The following is a 26,035-nucleotide window of genomic DNA, read 5'->3' as shown; positions in this document are numbered from 1 at the left end:
GGCACAGAGATAGCTGAAGAAGTCACCTCCCTCTGTAGGTACCAACAACTCAGTATTGTTTCTAATGGTTTCATAAAAGCAAATTTGTCTCCCAAAAGACCAAAGCACTTCTGTATCACCAGAAGATACACAACCCAATCCCAAGCTTTTTCCATGGACCTCACCAGGTATCAGGAAAGTTACTGTCAAGACTCATTCGGAAGCTGCTTATCACATCAGTGCGGACCATATGGAAGCCTTGTTTATTGTGCAAGTGTGGGTTCAGAAACAACAGCTGAAAAAATGCATAAAATATACCTGGGTCCTTCTCCCCTGGCTGTTCTTAGACTACTAGAGAGGAGGCAACAGACTGTGCCCTTAGGGCACTGATAGAAATAAAACTTATATTGTGAGGATGGAACTCTGAACCTTCAACCCTTGGGAGGTAGGGAAAGAGATACCCACCAATCAGGGACTCACAGTTGGAGCTAGAGAGGTATGCCAAGCCAGGAAATCATCTACCTCTGAGAACCATATACACTTAGCACTAGGAGGGATTTTCTTGTTAGAAAAGGAAAAAGCATGTGGAGAACAGAAGTGAGAGCCAGTGCGAGGCAGAGACTGCAATTGCAGAGGAGGCATTGATGTCACCCCCTTTTGCAAGCCATGCTCACCCCAAGGCAATTGGTACAGGAATACGAAGTTGCTGATTGGCTCACTTTCCCCTCACTCAGTAATTAAGTGCCTGTCACCTGCAAACATAAAACTTGTTTGTATCCATCTGGGCTATTTTATGCAAGACAACCAGCTTTCATGAAAAAAAGAAAAGTCTAAGCTATACAACACAAAAGCATGTCTTTTACAAAGACATAGGAATCCAAAGACCCACAGTCATACGCGAAATAGGCATCACCACAATCAGATTAGAGAATTAATTAAAATTACTATGGCCAGGGGCTCGTCAGATGGCTTAGCAGTTAAGAGCACTGGCTGCTCTTCTGAAGGTCCTGAGTTTAAATCCCAGCAACCACATGGTGGCTCACAACCATCCTTAATGAGATCTGACACCCTCTTCTGGAGTGTCTGAAGACAGCTTCAGTGTACTTACATATAATAAATAAATAAATCTTTAAAAAAAATAACTATGGCCAATATATTAATAAGGTTATTAGAAGAAGTAACTCCATGTTGGGATAGATGGTGAGAGATCCCAACTCAACATTTTTAGACCCCAGCAATTAGCTTAGCACTGAGTCACTGAGTAACTTGCCTTTCTGCCCCCAGCTTGAGACCTTTGGCTTCAAGAGATAACCCACTCTATCCCAGGAACTAGCTCACAACATTCTTGACACATCTGATGACTGGCCCAATGTTTAACTCTACAATGCCCCAGGGATGTTTGCTCCAGATAATCTTTAACCTTCCTTAAGGCATAAACTATTGCCTGACTTGCTCATTCTATACTTCCCGTCCCGTCCTATGCATGATTTGTCCTATACCCCTTGCCTTGTGATTTTTTCCCTTTAAATACCCCTGACTTCAGTTGCTCAGGGTCCCCCAGTCCTCTACTCCTGTGCAGTGCACGGCTGTGGACCCCAGAGCTCTGGAATAAAAATCCTCTTGCTAATTGCATCAAGACCTCGATGAGAGTTCTCGAGAGTGATATGGGTGTCACCTTCTGAGGCGTGGGGCACTGGGGCGCCCTCGGTTTTTTTGGGTCTTACAATAGACCACTTAGTTAGAGAAGTGAATTATGTATAAATTTTAAGTGAAAGTGCTAGATCCCAAAAGCAGACAGACAACAAACAAGTCTGTCAACTAGGCTTATCAGGCTCCTGGACATAAGTGAGAAAAGAATCAGAGAACTAGACTGCTGGTCGGCAGAAACTACTCAAGCTTAAGGGACAAAGGAAAAAAATTCTAAAAGCTAAGGGGGTCAGAGTCCAAAAGCGGAACCAGGTCAAAGGCTGCACCTTTAGTTGAATTATCAAAAAGGGAAGAGGGAAAAAATGAGACAGAAAAAAAGTCTAAATAACTAAAAGGCTCTCCAAACTGTCAGACACAGGGAATCAGGTGTCCAGGAAATGAGACCATGGGGGCATTAGCAATGCAAAGGAAAGTGTCCATTCATAGCCTTCTCAACCTGGTGGGGATAAAGAGAGATTAGGGAAACAGGAAGAAGACCATTAACATATCTATGACAATGTTTTTAACAATTTAGATGAAGTAGAGTGTCTTGAAAGTCACCAGCTATCAAAGTCCAATTAAGAAAAAAAAAAAAATGACCAGAATACCATTACTTTGTCTTCTAAAGAAATTGAAAAGGTGATAAATAATTCATGTCACAAAAATGCCAGCCCCAGATGGCTTCACCTGAATATTCTATTAAATATTTAAGGATGAAACAGAAGCGATTTTGCATAAACTCTTCCACAGCATGAAAGAAGAAAGAACTTGCCAGCCTTTTTCATGATGCCAGCACCTCCCAGATACCAGCATTAGACAGATATCTGATCAGGAAGACCAATTATCAGGAAGACCAGTTATCAACACAGATGTGAAGGCCCCAACAACCCCAAAGTAGATCAAATGCAACAATATATTAAAAGATATACACTGTGATCAAGTAGCATTAATCCCAAAAATACAAAGCCACTTTAGATTTACAATCTGATCAGAATAATACATCCGAAAGCTTAAAAAAGCATTATAAAATTATCATCAAAAGGGGTACAGATAATACCTTTTAAGGAGATTTCTATTACTGTGCGAATATGTCCATGATGTATGTGATGTGCATGACATAGTGTGTGTATGGAAGTCAGAAGACAACTATGTAGGGTCGGTCCTCTCTTCCTATCTTTACATAGATTTTAGAGATTGAACTCTGCTCAGTGAGTTTGCTGGCAAGTGTCCTTACCCACTGAGTCACCTCAATAGCCCCAGCCAAGAACTTGGACAGCATTCAGTAGCCATTCACAATACTCTTAGAAAGTAGAACTAAAAGGCCAGTGTGTTGATCTACCAAAAGGACTATCTACCAAAAACCCACAGGAAGCATCATGTTTAATGATGAAAGACAAGTCCCTTCCCCACTGAGGTCAACAATCAGACAAAGAAGTCTATTCTTACCATTCCTACCAAACCCAGTCCAGCGAGGCAAGAAAAGGAAACCAAAAGCTCTTGGGTTAGAAAGATGATCTAAAATCCAATACAAAATAGATGTATCTCTATGTAAAAGATCGAGAAGAAGCTACAAAATAGTTGCTACGTGTAAGTTTAGAATTTCTATAATAGAAAGGCAACATATAGATTTAGTGTTTCTATAAAGAGAAACATATTTTTAAAACTTTATTGGAAATAACTTTCAAATAAAGAACGTTATGCAGTGAGATCCACCAGATCCGAAGTTTATACATCTCAATGGACTTCTAGTTCATTAGAACAGACATTCTGAAGTCATGAAAATTCACCTTTGATATTTAGTCTTTACTGTCAATTATATTTGTATATATTTATCCACTACACAGAACCCAAAAGATCAATGACAGAACAAGAAAAACAATCAGCTTTATGTCCTCTCTCATAACCACATGCCCATTGTCTGAATTTCATCCTCATCACTTAATAATGACTTTTTCTTGTTCTCCCTTTTTTAGGTCACTGTACCCATGTGTATATTTGTGTGTGTATGTGTGTGTGTGTGTACTCATGTACATATATATATACACATACACACACACACACACACACACGCATATATACACATATGTATGTATATGGCTACAATCTGCATGTGAAAAACATGTGGTTTCTTTCTTTCTGAGGTTATATGATCTTGCTTAATGTTGTATGTCTAAGTCCATGCAAATTTTATGGTTTCACATTTCTTTAAAACTGAATAGTATTTCATTTTATATTTTACAGATGTGCTATGTGGTGATTTGAATGAAAATGGCCCTCATAGGCATTATTTTAAAGGATTGAGGCATGTGGTCTTGTTGGAAGAAGTGTAGCTTTGTTGGAGGAAATGTGTCGCTAGGGGATGGGCTTTGAGGTTTTAAATACTCAAGCCAGGGCCAGTGTCTCTTTCTCTTCCAGCTGCCTGCCAATCTAAATGTATAACTCTCAGCTCTTTCTTCAGCACTATGTCTAGCCTGCATACCACGATGCTTCCTATCATACTATATGGACCAAATCTATAAACCTATAAGCCAACCCCAGTTAAATAGTTTCCTTTATAATAGTTGCTATGGTCATGGATCAAATTTTCATTATCCATTTATCTGTCATTAGACAATTAAGGCTGGTTTCATTTCTTTGCTATGTGAATAGACAGTAATACACATAGGGATGCAGATATTTCTGTAGTAGGTTGTAGAGCTCTGTGGGTATGTACATTTTTATATTCAGTGTCTCTGTATAAAGATATCAGTGTTCACTGGAGAGATGGCTCAGAGGCTAAGAGCACTGACTGCTCATCCAGGGGTCCTGAATTCAATTTCCAGCAACCACATGGTGATTCATAACCATCTGTAATGGGATGAATGCCCTCTTCTGGTGTGCCTGAAGACAGTGACAGCATATTCACATACATATGACAAATAAATCTTTGTTAAAAAAAGATCAGTGCTCTTCTATATGATAGCAAAAACAATTAAAATTAAAATAGTGTCATTTACAATAGCAGCAAAACTATAAAATATTTAAGAACAAATCTTATGAAAAGATGCTAAGAGTGAAAAAGCCTCAATCAAATAAAGTTTAGATGTACCTTTAAATAAAGGGGTGGTGCTAGAAAGATGGCTTAGCAGTCGAAAACACTGATTACTCTTGCAGAGGACCTGCGTTCAATTCTCAGCACCCACATGGTGGCTTATAACCATCTATAACTCCAGTTCCAAGGGATTTGGCACTCTCTTCTGACCTGTATAGGTGCCAGACACACAAATGGTACAACAACATACATACACTCAGAAATCTCATACACATAAAATTAAATAATCTTTTTTAGTGGAGAGGTTGGAGAGATTGCTCAGTAGTTGAAATACTAGCCATTTAATCAAGAAAACTGGAATTGGATCTCCAGAACCCATGTAATGCAGGGTGGGTCAAATGCCTACCTGTGATTTTCACCTTAGAAGAAAGAAACAAGGGATCCCCAGAGCAAGCTATTTAGTGATATTAAGCATATCAGCAGCTCTGGGTTTAAGTAAGAGACCCTGCCTCAGAAAATAAGGTAGAAGAATGATTGAGGAAGACCTTTGACATCAATGTTGGGTCTTCTTTCACACACACACACACACACACACACACACACACATACACACACACACACACACACACACACACACTCATACACACACTCATATATATACATACATTCATAAATACACATACCTATACATAGGTGATCATGCAAACATACATGTATATATCCAGTACATACTAAAAAAAGAAGTACATTAAATAGAGTAACAGGCTTCAGGGTTTGTAGTTGCAATGTTACTCTAACATCACTTGTCCTCAGTCTAATCTTCAGTTTCAATAAAATTCAAATCTAAATCTAATCACGACTGTCATGGAAACAGACAGCTGTATTTTCAAATGTATTTAGAAAGACCAGAAAATGAGAATAGATGAAACAGTTTTGAGACAGAGCAATGGCAGACGGCTTATAGGACTTGATATTCTGTTCTACATTCAGTTAGCACGCTCATACAGTGTCATTCTAAAAACACAATGGGCATGCTAATGAATAAGACAGAATAGAGAGTTCAAAAGTGGGCCTACAGAGGCCAGGCAGTGGTGGTGCACACCTTTAATCCCAGCATTTGGGAGGCTGAGGCAGGCAGATTTCTGAATTTGAGGCCAGCCTGGTTTACAGAGTGAGTTCTTGGACAGCCAGGACTACACAGAGAAACCCTGTCTCAAAAAAACAAAAACAAACAAACAAACAAACAACCCCCCCCCCCAAAAAAAGGCCTACAGAGGTATGGCAAATTTCCTTTTAACAAAAGCATAAAGCAACTAACAATCAATAACTAACCGGGTGTTATTTGTGGGTGTAGAACCTGGGTGTCTGTAAGCTGGAGAGGTGGCTTGGTGGTGACAAGCTCTTGCTGCTCTGTCATGGCCAGAGTTTGGTTGCTAGCACCCACATCAGGTGGATTGCAATCCCTGGGACTCATCACCCTCTTCTGGCCTCCACAGACACTGCAACAATATGCATAACCCCTAATTACCCTGCACTGCCAAACACGCACAAACATAGAATTTCTAAAAATATTTTTAACTGGACGTCCATAAACAAACTTAGGATAGATTCAGACTTCATACCCTCATAAAAAAAAAAAAAAAAAAAAACAACTAAAATGGGTTATAGACCTAAACACAAGGACTAAAACTATAAAAAATTCCAGAAGAAAATATAGAAATATTTATAGCTAGATTAGATGATAGGGACTTTAAAATATATATATATATATATATATTTTTTTTTTATATATATATATATATATATATATATATATATATAATATATAGGGACTTTAAAATATATATATATATATATATATACAAACCAGTATCTATAAAGGAAAATTTTCTCTTATGAATATTGATGCAAAAATACTTAATAAAATTTTCACCAACCAAATCCAAGAACACATCAAAACAATCATCCACCATGATCAAGTAGGCTTCCCCGGGATGCAGGGATGGTTCAATATAAGGAAATCCATCAATGCTATCCACTACATAAACAAACTCAAAGAAAAAAAACCATATGATCATCTCATTAGATGCAGAAAAAGCATTTGACAAAATTCAGCATCCTTTCATGCTAAAAGTCTTGGAAAGAACAGGAATTCAAGGCCCATACCTAAACATCGTTAAAGCAATATACAGCAAACCTGTAGCCAACATCAAAATAAATGGAGAGAAACTTAAAGCAATCCCACTAAAATCAGGGACTAGACAAGGCTGTCCTCTCTCCCCATATCTTTTCAATATAGTACTTGAAGTTCTAGCTAGAGCAATTAGACAACATAAGGAGGTCAACAGGATACAAATTGGAAAGGAAGAAGTCAAATTATCACTATTTGCAGATGACATGATAGTCTACCTAAGTGACCCAAAAACCTCCACCAGAGAACTCCTACAGCTGATAAACAACTTCAGCAAAGTGGCTGGTTATAAAATCAACTCAAGCAAATCAGTTGCCTTCCTATACTCAAAGGATAAGCAGGCTGAGAAAGAAGTTAGGGAAATGACACCCTTCACAATAGCCACAAACAATATAAAGTATCTTGGTGTGACTCTAACCAAACAAGTGAAAGATATATACAACAAGAACTTCAGGTCTCTGAAGAAGGAAATCGAAGAAGACCTCAGAAAATGGAAAAATCTGCCATGCTCATGGATCGGATGGCAGAAAATGGCCATCTTGCCAAAAGTGATCTACAGATTCAATGCAATCCCCATCAAAATCCCAACTCAGTTCTTCACAGAGTTAGAAAAGGCAATTCTCAAATTCATCTGGAATAACAAAAAACCCAGGATAGCTAAAACTATTCTCAACAACAAAAGAAATTCTGGGAGAATCACTATCCCTGACTTCAAGCAATACTACAGAGCAATAGTGCTAAAAACTGCATGGTATTGTCACAGTGACAGACAAGTGGACAAATGGAATAGAATTGAAGATCCAGAATTGAATCCACACACCTATGGTCACTTGATCTTCAACAAAGGAGCCGAAAACATCCAGTGGAAAAAAGATAGCCTTTTCAACAAATGGTGCTGGTTCAATTGGAGGTCAGCATGCAGAAGAATGCTAATTGATCCATTCTTATCTCCATGTACTAAACTTCACTCCAAGTGGATCAAGGACCTCCATGTAAAACCAGACACACTGAAACTAATAGAAAAGAAACTTGGGAAGACCCTTGAGGACATGGGCACAGGGGAAAAGTTCCTGAACAGATGACCAATAGCTTATGCTCTAAGATCAAGAATTGACAAATGGGACCTCATAAAATTACAAAGTTTCTATAAGGCAAAGGACACTGTTAAAAGGACAAAATGGCAACCATCAAATTGGGAAAGGATATTCACCAACCCTACATCTGATAGAGAGGGCTAATATCCAACATATACAAAGAACTCAAGAAGTTAGACCCCAGGGAACCAAATAACCCTATTAAAAAATGGGGTACAGATCTAAACAAAGAATTTTCACCTGAAGAAATTCGGATGGCCGAGAGCCACCTTAAGAAGTGCTCAACATCATTAGTCATTAGGGAAATGCAAATCAAAACAACCCTGAGATTTCACCTCACACCAGTCAGAATGGCTAAGGTCAAAAACTCAGGAGACAGCAGGTGTTGGCGAGGATGTGGAGAAAGAGGAACACTCCTCCACTGCTGGTGAGGCTGTAAGATAGTACAACCACTGTGGAAATCAGTCTGGCGGTTCCTCAGAAAACTGGGCATGACACTTCCGGAGGACCCTGCTATACCTCTCCTGGGCATATACCCAAAGGATTCCCCGGCATGCAATAAGGATTCATGCTCCATTATGTTCATAGCAGCCTTATTTATAATAGCCAGCAGCTGGAAAGAACCCAGATGTTCCTCAAAGGAGGAATGAATACAGAAAATGTGGTATATTTACACAATGGAATACTACTCAGCAATTAGAAACAATGAATTCACAAAATTTTTAGGCAAATGGTTTGATCTGGAAAATATCATCCTAAGTGAGGTAACCCAATCACAAAAGAATACACATGGAATGCAATCTCTGATAAGTGGATATTAATTAGCCCACAAGCCCTGAATACCCAAGGCACAAATCGCATAATAAATGACTCCCATGAAGAAGTATGGAGAGGCTCCTGATCCTGGAAAGGATTGACCTAGCATTGGAGGGGAATATAAGGACAGAGAAAAAGAAGGGACATGATCGGAGAAAGGATGGAGAGAAGAAGGTGTATGGGACATATGGGGAGGGGGGATCCGGGAAAGGGGAAATCATTTGGAATGTAAACAAAGAATATAGAAAATAAAAATATTAAAAAAAACTGAAATGGGTTATAGACCTAAACACAAGGACTAAAACTATAAAAACTTCCAGAAGAAAATATAGAAATATTTATAGCTAGATGATAGGGAATTTTAAAAAAAAGAATATATATACAAACCAGTATCTATAAAGGAAAAATTACTAAATTGGAATTGATTAAAAGCAAGAGTATTTGGTGTAAACTGCATTTAATATAAAATACAAACATATACCCATAAAGAGTTTATTTTCAGAGTATGCGAGAATCTTAACATGAATGAAACCCTCCCTTAAAATGCATTAAGAAAAGAAACAATCTGTTTTTAAAATGTGAAAAATATATGAGCAGCCACTTCGTGCATGGAGGGCAAAGAGCTCACAACACAACAACACATACCATCAGTCACCAAAGAAATGTAAATTATGATCACAGTGACCTGCACATTAGAAAAAATAAAATAAAAAAAAAGTTAAAAACATCAAACATCAGTCGGGACATGAAGCAACTTAATGTATGGATTACAAAATGAAAAAAGACACTTTGCTAATTTTGTATAAAGTTAAGCACATATTTACTGTGTGATTCAACAGCCACATTGTAATTGAAACCAAGAAGCTATACCCTCATCCCACCCACCCTCCGGAGTATGTATGAGAATGTGTGTAGCAGCTTTGATTGTGATAACACAAAACTGCACAGCTGGAGAATAAACTGTGGAATGCCACATCAATGAAATACTATTCAGCAATGAGAGAGAGAGAGAGAGAGAGAGAGAGAGAGAGAGAGAGAGAGAGAAGGAGAGGGAGAGAGAGAACAAACAGTTACTGTGCACAGCACGAACTCAATGCCTCATGCTAAGCTGAAGAAACCATGTTCTAAGGATGTGCACTACCACCTGTCATTCCGTCATTATGGTGTGCTTGCATATATAAAGCTGAGGGAACATAGAAACATGTGAATGGTTATTGTGTCTGGGGTATAAAGAGCCCTGGGGTAGAAGGTTCTGATGCTGGCGCTTTTTTGTTTCTTGATAGTTTTAGCAGTCTCATGGGTTAGGTGAATTGTACCTCAATACAAATGGTATATAACTTCCTTAAAGCCCATGGTTTTATAACAGTATTGGCTTTAAAACCTGTCACTGGGAGCCACCGGAAGAGACAACTCAGCAGTTAAGAGCACCTGCTGCTCTTTCAGGGGACCAAGATTGGGTTCCCAGCACCCACACAGCAGCTCATAGAAATTTGTGACTCTAGTTCCAAAGGATTTGATGCCCTCTTCTGGTCTCTGATGGCACCAGATCTGCACATGGCGCATGTATATCCATCCAGACTAACATACACACAAAATAAAGTAAATGTTTTTCAAATAAATGAACACTGCCATTAAAGTGAATGTATTCCATATATCAGCAGTCTGGTGGTACAGAGCACTCTGGTAGCTCCAAATACTCCTGAACAAGCAAGCGCAGAGGTTCCACCGGGTCCTGAGTCCTGTGGAGGTTTAATGTTTGTTAAACATTCATGTTATGTATTTATTCTAGTGTCCAAGGCCAGGTTCTGACTCAGAACACAGACAGCGCTCTAGCCTTCGTGGTCCTACAGACTAAGAGCCCACCACTCACCAGACACCCTCTGCATCAGCCTCTGCTCATGACCTTTCTGTCGCCTTTGGGGTGCATCTTCCCAACTGTCTTTTGAAACTTTAGCTATAGTTTCAAGATCCCTTCGGATCTCCCCACCTCCGCATATCCACTTCAGCAGTGATCTGCTGGTCCAGCTTGTAGCTATTTCAATCCCAGAGCATGAAGAAAAGGCCTGTGACCTCTCTCCTTAAAGCCATGTAGGTGCACACTTCACTGCTGAGCCCCACACTTGGTCCAGGGCTTGTAGATCCATCCTAATCTGGTAGAATTCCCTCCCCTACATCAAATCCTGCAGAACAATGGTGGTATCTTCTTTACACTGCTTTTCCAATTCTCTTTGGCCTCATTCTTCTTTGGGTGTGCTTTTCTTCCTCTCTACTTACTATTACTGACTGCTACACACATCCAGCCAACCCTGTGCATCGCTTAGACATCAGAGATGTCAGCTTATTCTGTGTGCTAAACTCAGGGCCTCACACATCAGAGATGCCAACTTTTCAGTTGTTGAACTGAATTGGTTTACCAACCCTGAACATCATACTATGAGCTGATTAAGCAGCTGCCAACTTTCTGTACAAATGGCATTGCTAATGAGATTAGAGAAATTATTTTGTTGTTGCATATGGCAACACACCTTTCTGGTAATGTTTGATTGCCAAACTGTTTCCTTTGATATAACTGCCCTTAGGCCTTTGTTCGTCTGAATTATTGATGACAGCCACGTCTTAGTAATTCCCAACCATGTAAAGAAGAGTGTAATACAACTTTCATTATCAGTCCAAACACATACTTTGAAGTCGGCAACATGTCATCTGCCATCTCCTTTCTGGGCATCCGACAGGCACTGTCTTCATTGACTCTTTCCCTGATATCTGGTCTTTCTGAGATTGCAATGTGTTTTGAAGGTGTTTCCAGGCTGGGCCCAAGGTTCTGGATTCTGTTTCTGTCCCACCATGCTAGAGTCAGACACACTCTATAAGATGGTTATAACATTTCAGAATTTTGCATGTCCAAACCTTATTGGGCTGGCTGATGGTCAATGCTCAGACTTTTCCTTCTGTTGGATTCTTTAATACATTCCCATTGTGTACATTTGCTGATGTACTTCTGAGTAAGAAGCCTCTAAGACCCAGATGTTCTTGTTTGATTTAAGGCAATGTTAGTCCTATTCCTGGGGCAGCATTATTACATTATTTTCTGTTTGCTGCAAGCTTTCCTACTCCTATTTGTCCCTTTCATAGTTTCTGACAGTCACTGTCAGCAGCTTTTGACAAAGATTCTTAGATTTTGATTACTTGAAAGTTTTGATACTTTTATCCAACATTGCTGTCTCAAGATCAAGGATGGACAACTGGTCTACCACAGGGTCACAAACCTGTTGCCACAATCTCACCTAGCCCTGCTTTGGCTACTTTATAGAGAGTAAGCTTTAGGAACATGGATCTAGGATCAGCCAAGGATATAGTCTATGTCAATTGTGTTTTCATAGTCTAACCTGTGGTTTCTTTAAAAGGGTACAATTTCAGTTCATTTGGCACAGCCACATCCACTGGAAATGGTTAAAGTCATGAAGCCTGCAGCTGTTTGACCCAGCTCCAGAAAAGCTAAACTGAATGCTTCGATCACCGTCATTCTATCTCTCGCTTTTAGGTTTTGGTCTCTGTGTGTCTTCTTGGAGGCTTTCTGCATTATGATTCATTTTATGTCTTTTTCCTGAGAAAATTATATCTGTGTCTTTTTAGGAAACTCCTAAACTTACTATCCCTTCTGCTTTTAGGGATATAACTTTACTTGGCCTTATTTGGAAGCCTTTCTTATGCCCTAGAGACTGTAATAAGCACAGACAAGCACAAAGAAGCTAGGGATTTCTAAATGAGGCTATGATCCCAGGGATTTTTTGGAGGTATCTGCCCCTAAGCAAACTGAGACAGTATAACTGGAACAGGGTAACCTTAGAGATAGTTGACAAACTCTGACTGGCCAGGATTCAGATTCAGGCCTCTTTTTACAATATGTATAGAGGTTTCTGAAAATGTAGTTTAAACATAGAGGATTATACAGGGAACACCATGGAGGAATAGAACTCAGTAAATAAGATAAATTGACTAAAATCGTCTTTTCCTACTTAATAACATAGATGGTGAAAGGATATCAGAAGGAGTTAGGTATTGGCATTTACTATTCCTAAAAGACCAGTTCAGATACTTTCTATTTCTCTGAAGCACTTTGAAACTTCAAATACTGCCAGCCTAAAAGTAGGCTGTCATATAATAAATGTGTTTGCTTCAGTGGAGACATTCTTTAGATTCTTTGAATTGGAGTTATAGGGCTGGTAATAAAAATAAAATTTGTTCCATTTGTACGTTCTAATTGCGACTGAACTTGTAACCCTGGACAAGTAATGAAAAATCAAAAGCATGTCCAGAAACAAAGTGATGTAATCTGCACTTCTTGGGTAATCATTAGTCTGTTCTTGTTCTGTGAAACCTGTATAAATAAAGAAGCAAACTGATTGCTAATCAGTCAGAGCTGCAAGATTCCCCTGACTACTGCTCCTGACTCCTCATCTCCTCTCAGGAACGGGGTCAACTGCTGGGGCTACTCTCTGGCATTTATTAATCAATATTGGAACATGTTAGTCAATGTTTCATTCAGATCATTGTGTGGGAAGTGGTAGTGAATATGAAGAAAGAAAATGGAAGGTGATTGGAATGTTCATACCTGATTCAAACTTGTGAGCATGACCACATGAGAGAGAATGTAGCTGAGAATGGACCCAGAGACTCTGGAGCTTTTAAGTTGCCAAAAACACTATGCAGATTTCATGAACTCTGTGACATTTTTTTAATTCCTCTAAGAATCAAAAAATGGTGTATAGATGTCCTTTGGTTATTGGTAAAGTCAAAATGGAAGATGTAGTTTAAAATATGCTCTATGTGTGTGCCTCCATCCACTTCCCTATCATTGACTTCTCCAAAATTAAAGGAATCTACCATCCATAAATCTGCGGGTCATTTTTATATAAGATCTCATTTCTGTGCAGGCCCAAGATATCCAGAGGCTAGGCTGCTGGGCTAAGGGGGAAGGAAAAACAGGGAGCTGCATGCTGAACTTATTACCAGTCCCACTAAATGACCTCACTCTGCCTGCCATTGGAGAGGAATGAGGGGTAATGAGAAGGTAGAAGCTATAGTTCTCAATACTTCCGAGTAAATGGAAGCTCTTAGTCTTTGGACCAAAGCAAGCTTGGGCAAAGTGAGATAGCTAGAAGAGGAGAGCATGGGTATGGGAGTCTGGATAGAGACACTGATGACCAGGTCACCGTGGGAGACTGTGGGTGAAGATTCAGTCACGATTCACCATTCTGTATTTTAGACAACCTTATTAGTTCTTTTTATGCAAATGTCTCCTTATGCTATAATCTGCGGCCTCTTTGCCCCAATTTCCCTTAGGAAGCTTCCCTAAATATTTTATCAGTTTGCAAGAGTGATAATCTGAGATGTGGAAAATATCTAATCAGGTGAATTTCCCACTTGAAACTAGCAAGAGAGGGAAGGGCAATCTGAGTTCGGCCACAGTAGGGCACAGAGGGTTCTCTGGGATTTGCATCCACAAGTGGGGCAGGTCACTGGGTGTCTGACAACCATTAACTGAAGAGCGTGGATGTGATGGAAGTGAGGAGCCAGGTGATGACCAGCCAGCATGATCCCTTCTGATTCCTGCTTGTTTAGAAAGATGGCGGATATGGGAGAGAAGGAGAAACATGCTGAATTGGGGGAGAGGAGGAGAAATATGATAGCAAATACTTATTATTCTATGTGCAAGACTTCAACCTACACACACACACACACACAAATAGGTAGATACATACTATGGTGGTTCAAATGATATGCCCCTCCCCCCTTCCACAGTCTTAGGCAGTTGGTAAATCTGTTTGGCGAGGGATAAGAGATGTAGTCTTGATGGAGGAAGTATGTCATTGGGGGTGGGAGCAGGCTTTGAGAGCTAAAAGAATCATCCAGTTCCCAGTTCACCCTCCACTTCCTGCTTGGAGTTCCAGATCTGAGCTTTCGGCTCCACTCACCATGCTTGCCTGATGCTACAATTCCCTCGCTGTGAGGATGAGAGACTCTTATCTCTATAGAATCACAAACTGAAATAAACCCTTTCTTCTATAAGCTACCTTGATCATGGTGTTCTATCACGGCAATAGAAAAATAGCTAATACATATATGCATATTTATGGATATGTATATATGAATAGTCAAGCATATATTTTTTTGTTTTTTAAAATATAATTGGATGATTCCCCCTCCCTCTCATTCCTCCAATTCCTCTCATATCCCTCCCCTGCTCCTTTTCAAAGTATTGCATTAGTGTGTGTGTGTGTGTGTGTGTGATGTCCATTCAGTGTTGTTTGCATGATAATTTTTTAGGACTGACCATTTGAGATCAGATAACTATTTGGGGTACTCCTTTCTGGTGAAAGCTAATTCTTCCTTAGCAGATTTTTAATTACCTATAGCTTTTTCTCAGGGGATAGGATCCTAGAGATTTCCCTCAACCATATTGCCCTGTCAACTGAGTTGCCACTGTTCAGGTCTCGTGTAAGCGGCCATGCTGTTGAGATTTCATGGGTGTAGCTCTTTTGTCATAAACAAAAGACTCAGTCTTACAGGAGACTTACTGTCCCGCTGCTTTTTTACAATCTTATCAGCCCCTCTTCCACAATGTCCCTTGAGTGTTAGAAGTAAGGAAAGTGTTGTAGTCACTGTATTTATTGACTGGGGCTGGATACTCCACGGTCAATCATTCTTTGGATTTTGACCAGTTATAGCTTTCTGTGGTAGTCTCCATCTGCAAAAAGAAGCTTCATTGTTGAGGGATGAGAGCTATACTTGTCTGTGGGTATAAGGATAAGGATTTACAATATAGTTGGGAATTATACCAGGAAGTGGCAGTAAGAGGTTCTCCTTTGAGATGTATAGCTCCACTAGCCATGTATGGTTAGCTGGGTTTCTGGTACTAGACATGATTTCCCTCCTGTCCAACTGGCCTTAAGGCCAATTAGAAAACTGTTGGTTATTTGCTTGTCTCTTCCATTAGTCCTGTTCCTTCAGGCAGACTCTGTTATTCTATGTGGCAGACATAGAAAATAGTGAGTTAAATGGTACCAGCTACCTACTTGGGAGTAAGAGACCAGGACAGTGGGTGTGTTTCTGGACAGGAAGCTGTCTTGGAGCTCTCAGGGTGCTATTATTTATTCTTTTATCACAAATACCAACGAGTTCACCTTCAAGGTTGAAATAAAAGGAAGCTAGAGCTCGGAGGGATTGAGCTTCCTGCAGTAAAACTCAAACTATTCATTAGCAGCTAACTGGGTACCTGGAAGTTGTCCACACTTGCAGGATCTTTTGTCTTTGTCAAGAAATTTTTTTAAATACTTGTTTACATCTCTATGAAATTATGAAAACAACAGCCTGGACATGGGCCGATGATAAATTAAGCTGTAGTTCGGCTAGTTGCAGTAATTACTCTGAAGTGCAGCCAACAATGAGGCTAATGCTTTCTACTCCCTGTGATGTTGACAAGAGCATCCATCAGATGTGCTCCTTGGCTGCTGTGCTACAAACCCATCGAGCCTGGCTGATTTTAAACTTCTACTGACAAGGAATCTCTTCTCTCTGATCCCTGCCCTCCACCAACCCTAAGAAAACAGGAAATAGAAATGGGTTTTAGTTATGCATAGTGGCTAGGCATAGCTCTCTGTAAACCCTGAAGTAAGGGACAGAGGCAGGGGGATCATTGTTCATCCAAGGCCAGCCTGGTCTACATAACAACTTGTAGGTGAGCCAAGGCTACATTGTGAAACCCTATTTCAAACAAATAAAAGGTAAACAAAGAAAAAAACTTAGTGTGCTATCATGTTTTTCCTAATTTTTACTTAATTTTAAGATGCAGAACACCTGATCAGACAAAAGGAGGACACGGAAGTCAACAGAGAACGTGGCCTTCACCCGCATTAGATCTCTTCATCCATCAGTTCCCTTGCACACGAGGGAGATGTCATGACAAGTTTAAGAAAACGCATGTGTTCATGATAGTTACAGATCAGGCTAGGTGTCCACCAGAAGCTCAATAGGTGGAAAAAATGTGTAATAAATGCACAACACAATATTATTTGGCCCTGCGGGAGGACAAAGGTAGGCCATTTCCACAATGACAAATGCAACAGATCATGGCATTACATGAACTACATCACTCAGGAAAACAAATGTCATGCTTTTTCACACATGCAGATCTGTTTTATGAGGCTCTAGGAAACACATGCTGTATAAGACATGAAAAGGCCAGTGAGATGGCCTGCCCTACGTGAACAGGGATAACAAGACAGAGAGATGTGAAAGAGCAAGAGAGTAAATGTGGTCCTAGTACTTGACGGACTTACATGAAAATGTCTCTGGAAAACTCATCCCTGTGTGTGCCAGCATAAAAAGATGCCTACTAAAGAAAAAGACATTAAACCACAGGTGTGGGACACATTTACAGCAGTCCCCAGAACACAGTGACCAATGCATGCTGCATTGTTATTTCTCCCCAAGAAGCTGGTCAAGAGTATGTCCTAGATCCTACAAAACCCAAATGCCTTCACCAAGCCTCCCGCTCTTCAGCACCCCAGTGCAAACAAGGAGGAAAAACATTAGGACAAATTGTATTAGTCAAAATAATCACTATATTGCAGCACATTGATCATATAGAGTGGTCACCTGAGGCCTTGGGCTCCTCTTAGCACCATTTCTTGGAAATGAAGAAAAGTGATCTCATCTCCAGAATAATCCTCTTCTAAGAGTAAACAGCCGATAAGCCATCAATGTTTTCAGTATGGCTTTATTTTGAACAGCTGAACCACCCATCAAGCAACAACTGTATTGATCAGCTGAACACCTCAACTGTAAAGTCAGAGCAGCCGGCAGGATGCCCAGTTGCATGTGTGCTGAGGTTGAATTGGGCTGAGCATCAGTCACCAGGCACAGGCAGTCACTGGCAGGTAAATTTGGTCTTGCTGCCAATTTTAAATATTAAATATGGCTACCACCAATCTACTACACCTTTAGCTTTTTTTTCTTTCATTTTATATACGTTGAAATTCACCAGAGTGAATTCATGTAGAGAATTTATGCAGAGTTTGCTTTCTGAATTAAAAATCTACAAGACAAAAGCCAGTTTCAACATTACATCTTGAATAGCAGTCTCAAGCCAATATGTATTTTAGGGTTAGAATGTGAATGGTTCTCTACAATATCATGTTTGAACACTCACTTCCCAGCTGAAGACACTGTCTTTGGAGGTTGTGGAGCCTCTTGGACACCACACCTAGCTATCATACATATGGCTACAGAGGCCATAAGCAGCCTAGATCTAACCTAAGTGCCCTCAGCTTCTTCATCTGTAGAGATGTGAGGAAGGTGGGTCACAGAAGCCCTCAATCCTGGACCAAGCTAATCCCTGCTACAACTCTTTCCCTACCACAGTTGACCATTTCCCCAGGGACTAGAGCCCAAATAATCCTTACTCTCTTGATTTACTGCCCAGCAGGTATTTGGCCCCAGCAATGAAAAATTATTGCAATGTATAATAACTAGAAATATGTTTATGCCTCTCGAGTTTGATTCTCTGCATCTTGAATGAGTGGGGCTGAGATTTCCATTGTGTCTACAGATCCTACAGCTGTCAGTAAGTCCCAAAATAGAGCAAGTCTAGACAGTGCAAACAAGAACTCCTGACCCACCCTATAGTTCACACAACAGGGGGAATGGGATGACGAGGCTTTGCTTAAGCTTAGTTATTGAAATAAAGAAGCTACTGTAAGAGAAACTCTATAGAAGGAGTGTGAAGAAAGCATGCCCACTTGTGTCTTCACAGTGAGCATCAGGTGAGGAGAGTCAGGGGCTGAGAAGGGTTAAAAATCTCACTTCTCTCCACTTGATCACATCTAACGGGACAAATATCATGCACAATTGTGGTAATAAATAAACACTTTTCTGTCACACTCCTAATGTAATGTCCCCATTCATGTTTGACAATTTGACTTACCAGATACCCAGATTAAAAAGGGTGGTGGTACACATTTCAAGACAAACTCTATCACAGAAAGGGGGAACAGAAATATCTCGAGAGCACTATTTGGCTTTATGTGCCAATGGGCAAACCCCTTCCAAAGACACCGCCCTTCTCTGTGCTTGTCCACGGGTGTCACTAGTGCCTCCATTTGTTCATTACCCCTGGAGTGGCTCTGCACTGCTGCCAAACAACTTGGCACTTTGACCAAAGTGATACTGCATACCCAGCACTTTGTCTGAAAGTAACTTATAGGGCACTGCACACTCTGCTGCTGCACTGGCCAGTCTGCCCTCACAGCCCTATGACGTGGATGTAGGAACCAGGTAGTGCCATAGCCCTCAGCCAAAGGCCAACAGAAATAGGGAGCCACCCAGGTGTTGTGAGGTTTGTGAGACATCTCGGTAAAGGGGGTTCTAGGATGTGTTACGGTTTGGGGGTTTCTGTTGGGTGGTTTGGGGAAGTACTTGAGGAAGCTTTGTTCATAATTGGATGCTGGTGGGAAGAGATGGAGATTCTATGATTGGAAGTCTTAGTAAGTCTCAGCTATATGGATGGCACTGAGGGGGTAAGCTAAACTCTAGAGAATAAACCCATGAGTTGGCTTGGTTGAAGAATGTTTGGTCATTTTCATGGATTGAATAATGTTCACATTTGCATGTGTGAATGAGTGTGTGTTAGTGTGTGTGTGTGTATGTGTGTGTGTGTGTTTATGTATGTGTGTGTGATCAGTCATGATTACTCAATCTTGCTTTTAGCTTTATTCGTCCATGAATGCCCACAGAGTGACCTTGTCTGTGACAGAGTTCTATGGAACTGTTTGACAGCAAGCTGAAGGCTTAGACCAGATGCCAAAAAGACAAAGACCTTGCTGTGGATTGCCAGCCAACCCCCAGGTGTCATGGTGACTTTTCTCTCTCTCAGTGATAAAACGAAGCTGGCGGGCTTGTCTACAGTCACACAGCTAATGAACTTAGCGGCCACGATGCTAAAACAATTCTTCCTTGTCCCTGAGTTAACTCACATGGTGGTGATACAAGTTTATGAAAAAGTCTATTTTATCTGCCTGATTTCCCAGGAGAGTCCCTCTGAGCATCTTGGCAGAATCCATGGAGAGAAGTACATTCAGTTTGGAGAACAGTGCTGTCTGCTGATCTCACTGAGACCCCCAAGCCTTATTAACTTACCTAATTTCTTCCCTTCCTTTTCCACATCTCTGATGGAGATGGGCTTTTGTTCACCCAATCACACCTATATGAAGAAACACGGCTAGCGGATGATCTCCAGTGAGGCTCATTTTAGAGTGTGTCATGATTTTATGATACATGTTATTTCTCTTCTGGAAATGTGAACTGTGCCAGCTTCAGGACCGGATAATAGGAGCTGGTCAGAAATTGTCTAATGTGTACATGTCTGGCCCTTGAAATAACTGTCAGTCTGAGAAGCAAACAAGCCGTGTTCTAACCAGGTGCTAATCCTGAATTTAACGTGAATTTAACAGGACAGGCTTTGTGGTGCAGATGCCCTGGAATAACAAAGCTGAAGTTGGAGATACTACCTGGTAAAGCTAGCCTGAGACCCATCTGGAGACTTCCACAAGCCTGACGTTTAACCATCATTAAGAAAGTCTGGCCTTAATGGGTCAGTGAGACATCTCTCCTCTGCCAAAGCCCCCAACACCTACAACAAGAAAGTGTAGAGCCTAACACAGGGTGTGTTTTATAAGTCACAGACTAAGCAGATGAATGTGTCTTGTAGACTCATAAATGCATGTTATTTAAATACTCAGACACCCTGATGTTTGTCTCTGAGGACTCTGCAGACAGTTACCTTGCCACGGGAAATCATTAATAGTTAACGTGGGGTGCTGAAGAGTCAAAAGCACCTGCATAGGTTTGGTTTCCAGCACCCTCACAATGGATCCCAAGCAACTGTAACTCCAGTTCCTGGAGATCTGATGCCCTCTTATGACCTCTGCATGCACTTCATGTAGATGATGCCCGTGAAACTCACAAAAGAATACAAATATAAAATTAAAAGCTTTCTTTTTTTAACAAGAGGGTTACTTTGGCCTGAGGTGGCCCAGTGGTTAAGAGTGCATGCTGATCTTACAGAGAACCTGAATATGGTTCCCAGCACCCACGTCCAAGAGGCTCACAACTGCTTATAACTTTAGCTCCAGGAGATCTGATATCTTCTGGACTCCTCAGGTATCTTCACTCAAAAACACATGCTACATGAAGACACACACACATACACACATAATTAAAAATAAATAAAAAAACCCTGTTACTGTGGGTTGTTTCTGTAAAATCTCTGAGACCAGGAAACACATGTAAACATGGAAATTGCCCTGTCAGACATTGCCAAAGCCTGAGGACTGAATCCCCTGACTTCAGTTGTCCACATTTTCCACCTCCTCTCCACACTATAGACAAAGGAAAATCCCCAAATCACACCCTGACAATATCCCTCTCCTTGTTATCTGCCTCTACATGGCCTTTAGTAGAAACACCAAACTGCTCCTCCCAGCTCCAAAGTCCCTGGGTCCCAACATCCTCACCCTCTAGTTCTGTCCCTGTTGTGTAGAAACAGATGTCTGCACACTTAGACGTGCATGTCGGTTCTGCTCTTCCTTCTTAGCTCTAACCACTCAGCTCTGACTACATGCCCAGTGCAATCGGTGTCTTTGTATATTCCTGAACCACCTGCCCACTTAACCTTTCATTTTCTTAACCTAATGTATCTGTTCCTCTGACTGTAATACTCAATACTGAAGAAATACTGGTACAAACACAGACAAGAACACATTCAAGGGTGTTCATGGATTTTGTTTTGTTTTGTTTGTTTTGTATTTTGCATTAGCAAGAAAATAGAGACAAGTTCTTGAGCTGGTTAAATAATCACTCTATATCTATTTTGTGGTTGTTGTGAACCTTAAAAAATGAAGACATGTCAGAATAGATGAACATAAAGGCCCCCCCATAGGATGTTGTACTTGGATCCCTAGGGGTCAATGGCATACATATCCCTACGCCATGGGCAGGCTCTCCTAGAGAAAGAGATAGATGGGCAGGGAATATCATATTCCTTTGGCTCTTCAGTAGCTCAGGACTCCCAAATAACCCTTAGCTGAGAGATGAAGTTATGTAAAGCATGCACAGCCTGCTCTTTTCCAATAAAAACTTTACATGTTATCTTGAGTAAGTCAGATATAATGAACAGTTTGCACAAGGTACTGTAGACTCAGAGGAAGCCATTGCAGTATTTGTATAGCTACCCACCATTCACAAAACCTATAGTCCAATTGTTAACTGGTCACCAATTCATTCTCTGGCTTGTAATTTTACTTAACTGTTTGGATTTCATTTTCCTTCTCATACACTGAAGAAACAGGAACAAAATGACCTCCACAGACTCTTCAGTACAGGGTGTTAGTCTACTGCCACCAAGGGTGTGCAATTTTAGTAAGAGTTGCAATTGCCATACTTTTTTTTCAATTTATTTTATTACTTTTATTTTTTAACAGTCCAGTCCTCCTGGTCTCCTCTCCCACACTTCTTCATCCCGTTCCTCCTTTCTTCCTGTCTCTAAGAGCATGTATGCTTCTCTGCTCCCCCTAACCCCTATCAGGCCTTCCTGGGACCTCAAGGGTTAGACACATCTTCTCCCATTGAGACTTTTTAATGATTATTAGCACCATTCCTATGTATACTAGCAGGTCTGTCATAGCAACTCCAGTTATGCAGTTAACGCTATTTCCTTCACTTTATGGAAGAAGACACTAAGGTCCAGAGATGAAGTCTATTACCCCCAAAGCACAGCTCTATAGATCTGGGGCCAATTTCCAGGCAGCCTGGCTCCAGAATCTGTGATGATAACCACTCTACAATGTTGCAATAGAGGGCCATTGTCTTGCTGCTTAATTGTTCATTTAAAAAACGGTGTTGAAGGGAAAAATATGAGAAGCCAAATATTAAAACTGTAGCTGGTAAAATTGTCTCTGTAAAAGGCCAAATGCAAAAGGGGAGGAAAAGTTCTATTCCTATACATGAACATTTTAAGATATATTTCTTCTATATGCTATAATGTGGTTCTATCTACATACTTCCATGTAACAAAAAAAATGCATAAAAAGATGTCTCTGCTACAGCATTCTTATGAATTTTCCCTCTGAAAATAACAGCATCAATTGCATCCCACGTTGATGCTCTCGATTTTAATTTCACAGATGAAAGAACTCGGTGTCATCTTCTACAACTGCAGCTGCCTGGTCCTAGATTTACAAAGGATATTCGCTTTATATAGCTCATTAAAATTCAAGAGCAGAGTACCTCAGACCTGGTCCAAGAGACTCTATGGAGTCTATGACAATGAAAAGAAGCTTCAGCTCCAATTGAACGAAACCAAGTCGCAGGCCTTTGTGTCGGTGAGTCATGCTCCATTGATGCTACTGTCCCCAACCTTTGACCTCCAAAGGCTATGTCTACTGGACTCTCTGACCCCTCAGCCTCCCCTCATATTCCAACCTCATAGTCTTTTTCTTTCTGTCCCTTCCAGCTAGCGCTGCTCATGTGGGCATCGATAAAACCATTGGGTAGAGGAAGGGCAGCATACCAAAGGCCTTCAAGGAAAACTGACCCTTCCTCCCCTCGACACCACGAACTGTCAATAGTCTCAGCTAAGGGTGGTGCCTCGTGAACCCCTCCCCACCCTGGAATGTTGACTGTTGGGTCAATCATGCATGTCTTACAGACAACCACAGTTGCTATGTGAGTTCATAAGTACAACCATGTGGTCACATCCAGAAGATAATATTGCTCAACAGTCCCCACTGACCTCTGGCTCTTACACTATTTCTGCCCTTTCTTTTGCAAATCCCCTGAGCCCACAGGGGGTGGTGTGACACTAAAACTTTCCAGTGGCACAAAGTCCATCACATGGGAAACACCATGGAGCCCCCAGCTTCCTGGGCTGATAGATACCAAAGCTGATGAGCTCTTTATCCATGATTCCCAGATGTATCTAACAGTAGAACCCTGATAAGACAAATCTGAGGTAAGCCAATATGTAAAAACAGACAAAGCCAGTGATGATGCTTGGGGCCACAAGGCACACCCTTGATATCTGAGGCTTCTCTGACTCTGGTGAAAACTAACACTCTATACCCTGTCCCAACACCCACCTACCTACCCGATCATGCTGTCGCTAGGAACTGGGAATGTGTATATCTGAGCCTCCAACCCTGTTCACCAAATTCTAGAACAACTAAGAATCAGCTAGGGAACATTTTACAGTGTACATTTATAGGCCCCCAAAGTCTCCTTGGGTCTGACCCACAGAATCTAGGGTGGGGCTTCACCAGTCTGACCTGGCTCATAATCTTGAGTTCATTCTCATGCTTAGCAAGTATTCTCTAGACCATAGTCCCAAACGACTGTTGTTCTTTGTCCCTGGATAGATACCAGGATGTTTATGCCAAGGACTCTTATGTACACAAGAGCATTTATCTCTGAGAGTAGAAAACTACATCCTCTTTACCTTTTCAAATGAAAGTACACATGATCTGAATATCCAGGAGACAGTGCAAGACAGTCAAAAAGAGGTTGAAGTTGTTTGACTCAAATAAAAAATTCACATAAATGTGAAGAGCAGAAAATGGAGATGAAGGATCTGAATGGAGCAGTGAGAGGTTTTTTTTAAGGTGAAAAAAGCAGTAGCAAGTAGAACCACTACATGGAGCCCTTTAGAAGAAGCTTTTGTACTGCATCTCAAGATAACAATAGTACCAGAAGGCCAAGTGGATTCCCATCCTACAGAAGCAGCAATGGGAAACAAGGTGACATGGTGCCTCAAAGGATCCAGAAAAATAGATGAGAGGCAACAAGAAATAAATTAGCAAATGAGCGATGCTTGAATTTAAGGTTTGAATCTCAGAGATAAGTAAGATCTCAAAATACAACAAACAAACAAACCAAAAGACCTTGCAGTTTCAAAGGGTTTAACTAAAGACCCAGGGCACTCTGTGGTAGCTATAGCAAGGTTAGATCTTCACTGTCTAACAAAATCATCTCCTTCTAAATTAAAAAGGACTGAGGTATAGGGGAAGAAAAGATTTCCTCTTCCAAAATATGTTTAGGTCTTACATAAAATTGACAAAATTTTAAGACCCACCAGCATACTTGTATGCAGTTTAGATGTATGTGTGTGCATATATATGTATTTGTCTATGTGTATACACATACATAACCTAGTTTTAAGTGAATATCAAGTCTTACCTCTATTTTAAAAAATCTCAGAGAAGTCTTATCATCAGAACCAGGCTCCTTGCTCTCACCCTAGTGTTTACCAAGACTTTGTAATTATTTGTTTATGATGATTTCCCCCATAATTCTGTAAGGCTTTGAAAATTGCATACCATCTTTATAATTGATATTTCCAGGACCCTATTCGATGCTTTGAAAGCAGAAATAAATAAATAAATAAATAAATAAATAAATAAATAAATAACTGTTATGCCGAGTTTATTGGTAGTGATATTGGTGGAAATTTCCAGAACATACATAGATTTTCCAGTAATATGTGCCAAGCTAATGCCAAGGCAGACTAATTTAAGTTCAATATACTTGTTGTAAAAAAAAAATCTGAAAATAGTACTTCATATTTTTGGAAGCTGGCAGTCCCAAGACTAAGTTGAACACATGCAGAAAATATCTGATGATTTGAAGAATCCTCAGTCCTAAAATTACAGTTTTGATCATTGCTAACTCACTACAATCAAATATCAATTTCCAGTTATAGAGTTTTGATCATTCATAACTCAGCTCATTTAAAAACAGATTTTCAGTTAGAATGTAGATAGGGATTATTTATCATTTTTCTCTTGAACTACAAATTGGTACTTGGTTAGAATTACTTGTATGACTTCTAGTGACTGGGTTCCAGATAATTGTGATTATCGTATATTTGAAGTCAGAAGGTAGAAATGTGGGGTTTATGTCTTATAGATATATCTTCTCACAGACCTTAATGTACTTGAAAAAGATTACATTTGCTTTCTAGGACAGAGCTTAGTTTACTCAAAGTCTGCTTACATTGATCTGGGTGTGAGGAAGGCTTGATTTCTTGTTCTTATTCTCTTCAAATGCCCATCTGTCATAGAGTCTGAGCTATATTCCTAAGAGGGGAAGAAATTGAGAAGAACTTACATCTGCCATGGGAAAAAATAT

The 26,035-nt window shown here is 40.4% G+C and overlaps 1 protein-coding gene across 1 annotated transcript in view; it reads left to right on the top strand.

Annotated features, from left to right (window-relative positions):
• Positions 1 to 26,035, top strand: part of Pld5 (phospholipase D family member 5) — a 321,195-nt gene that overhangs the window by 271,157 nt on the left and 24,003 nt on the right. Inside the window, exon 6 of the mRNA XM_052201062.1 lies at positions 23,038 to 23,235. Coding sequence (XP_052057022.1) covers positions 23,038 to 23,235 — 198 coding nt within the window. The remainder of the gene's footprint in view (positions 1 to 23,037; positions 23,236 to 26,035) is intronic.

Source organism: Apodemus sylvaticus, chromosome 12 (genome assembly GCF_947179515.1).
Source record: "Apodemus sylvaticus chromosome 12, mApoSyl1.1, whole genome shotgun sequence".
In the NCBI taxonomy this organism is placed as follows: domain Eukaryota; kingdom Metazoa; phylum Chordata; class Mammalia; order Rodentia; family Muridae; genus Apodemus; species Apodemus sylvaticus.
This window is presented reverse-complemented; position numbering and strand designations above follow the sequence as displayed.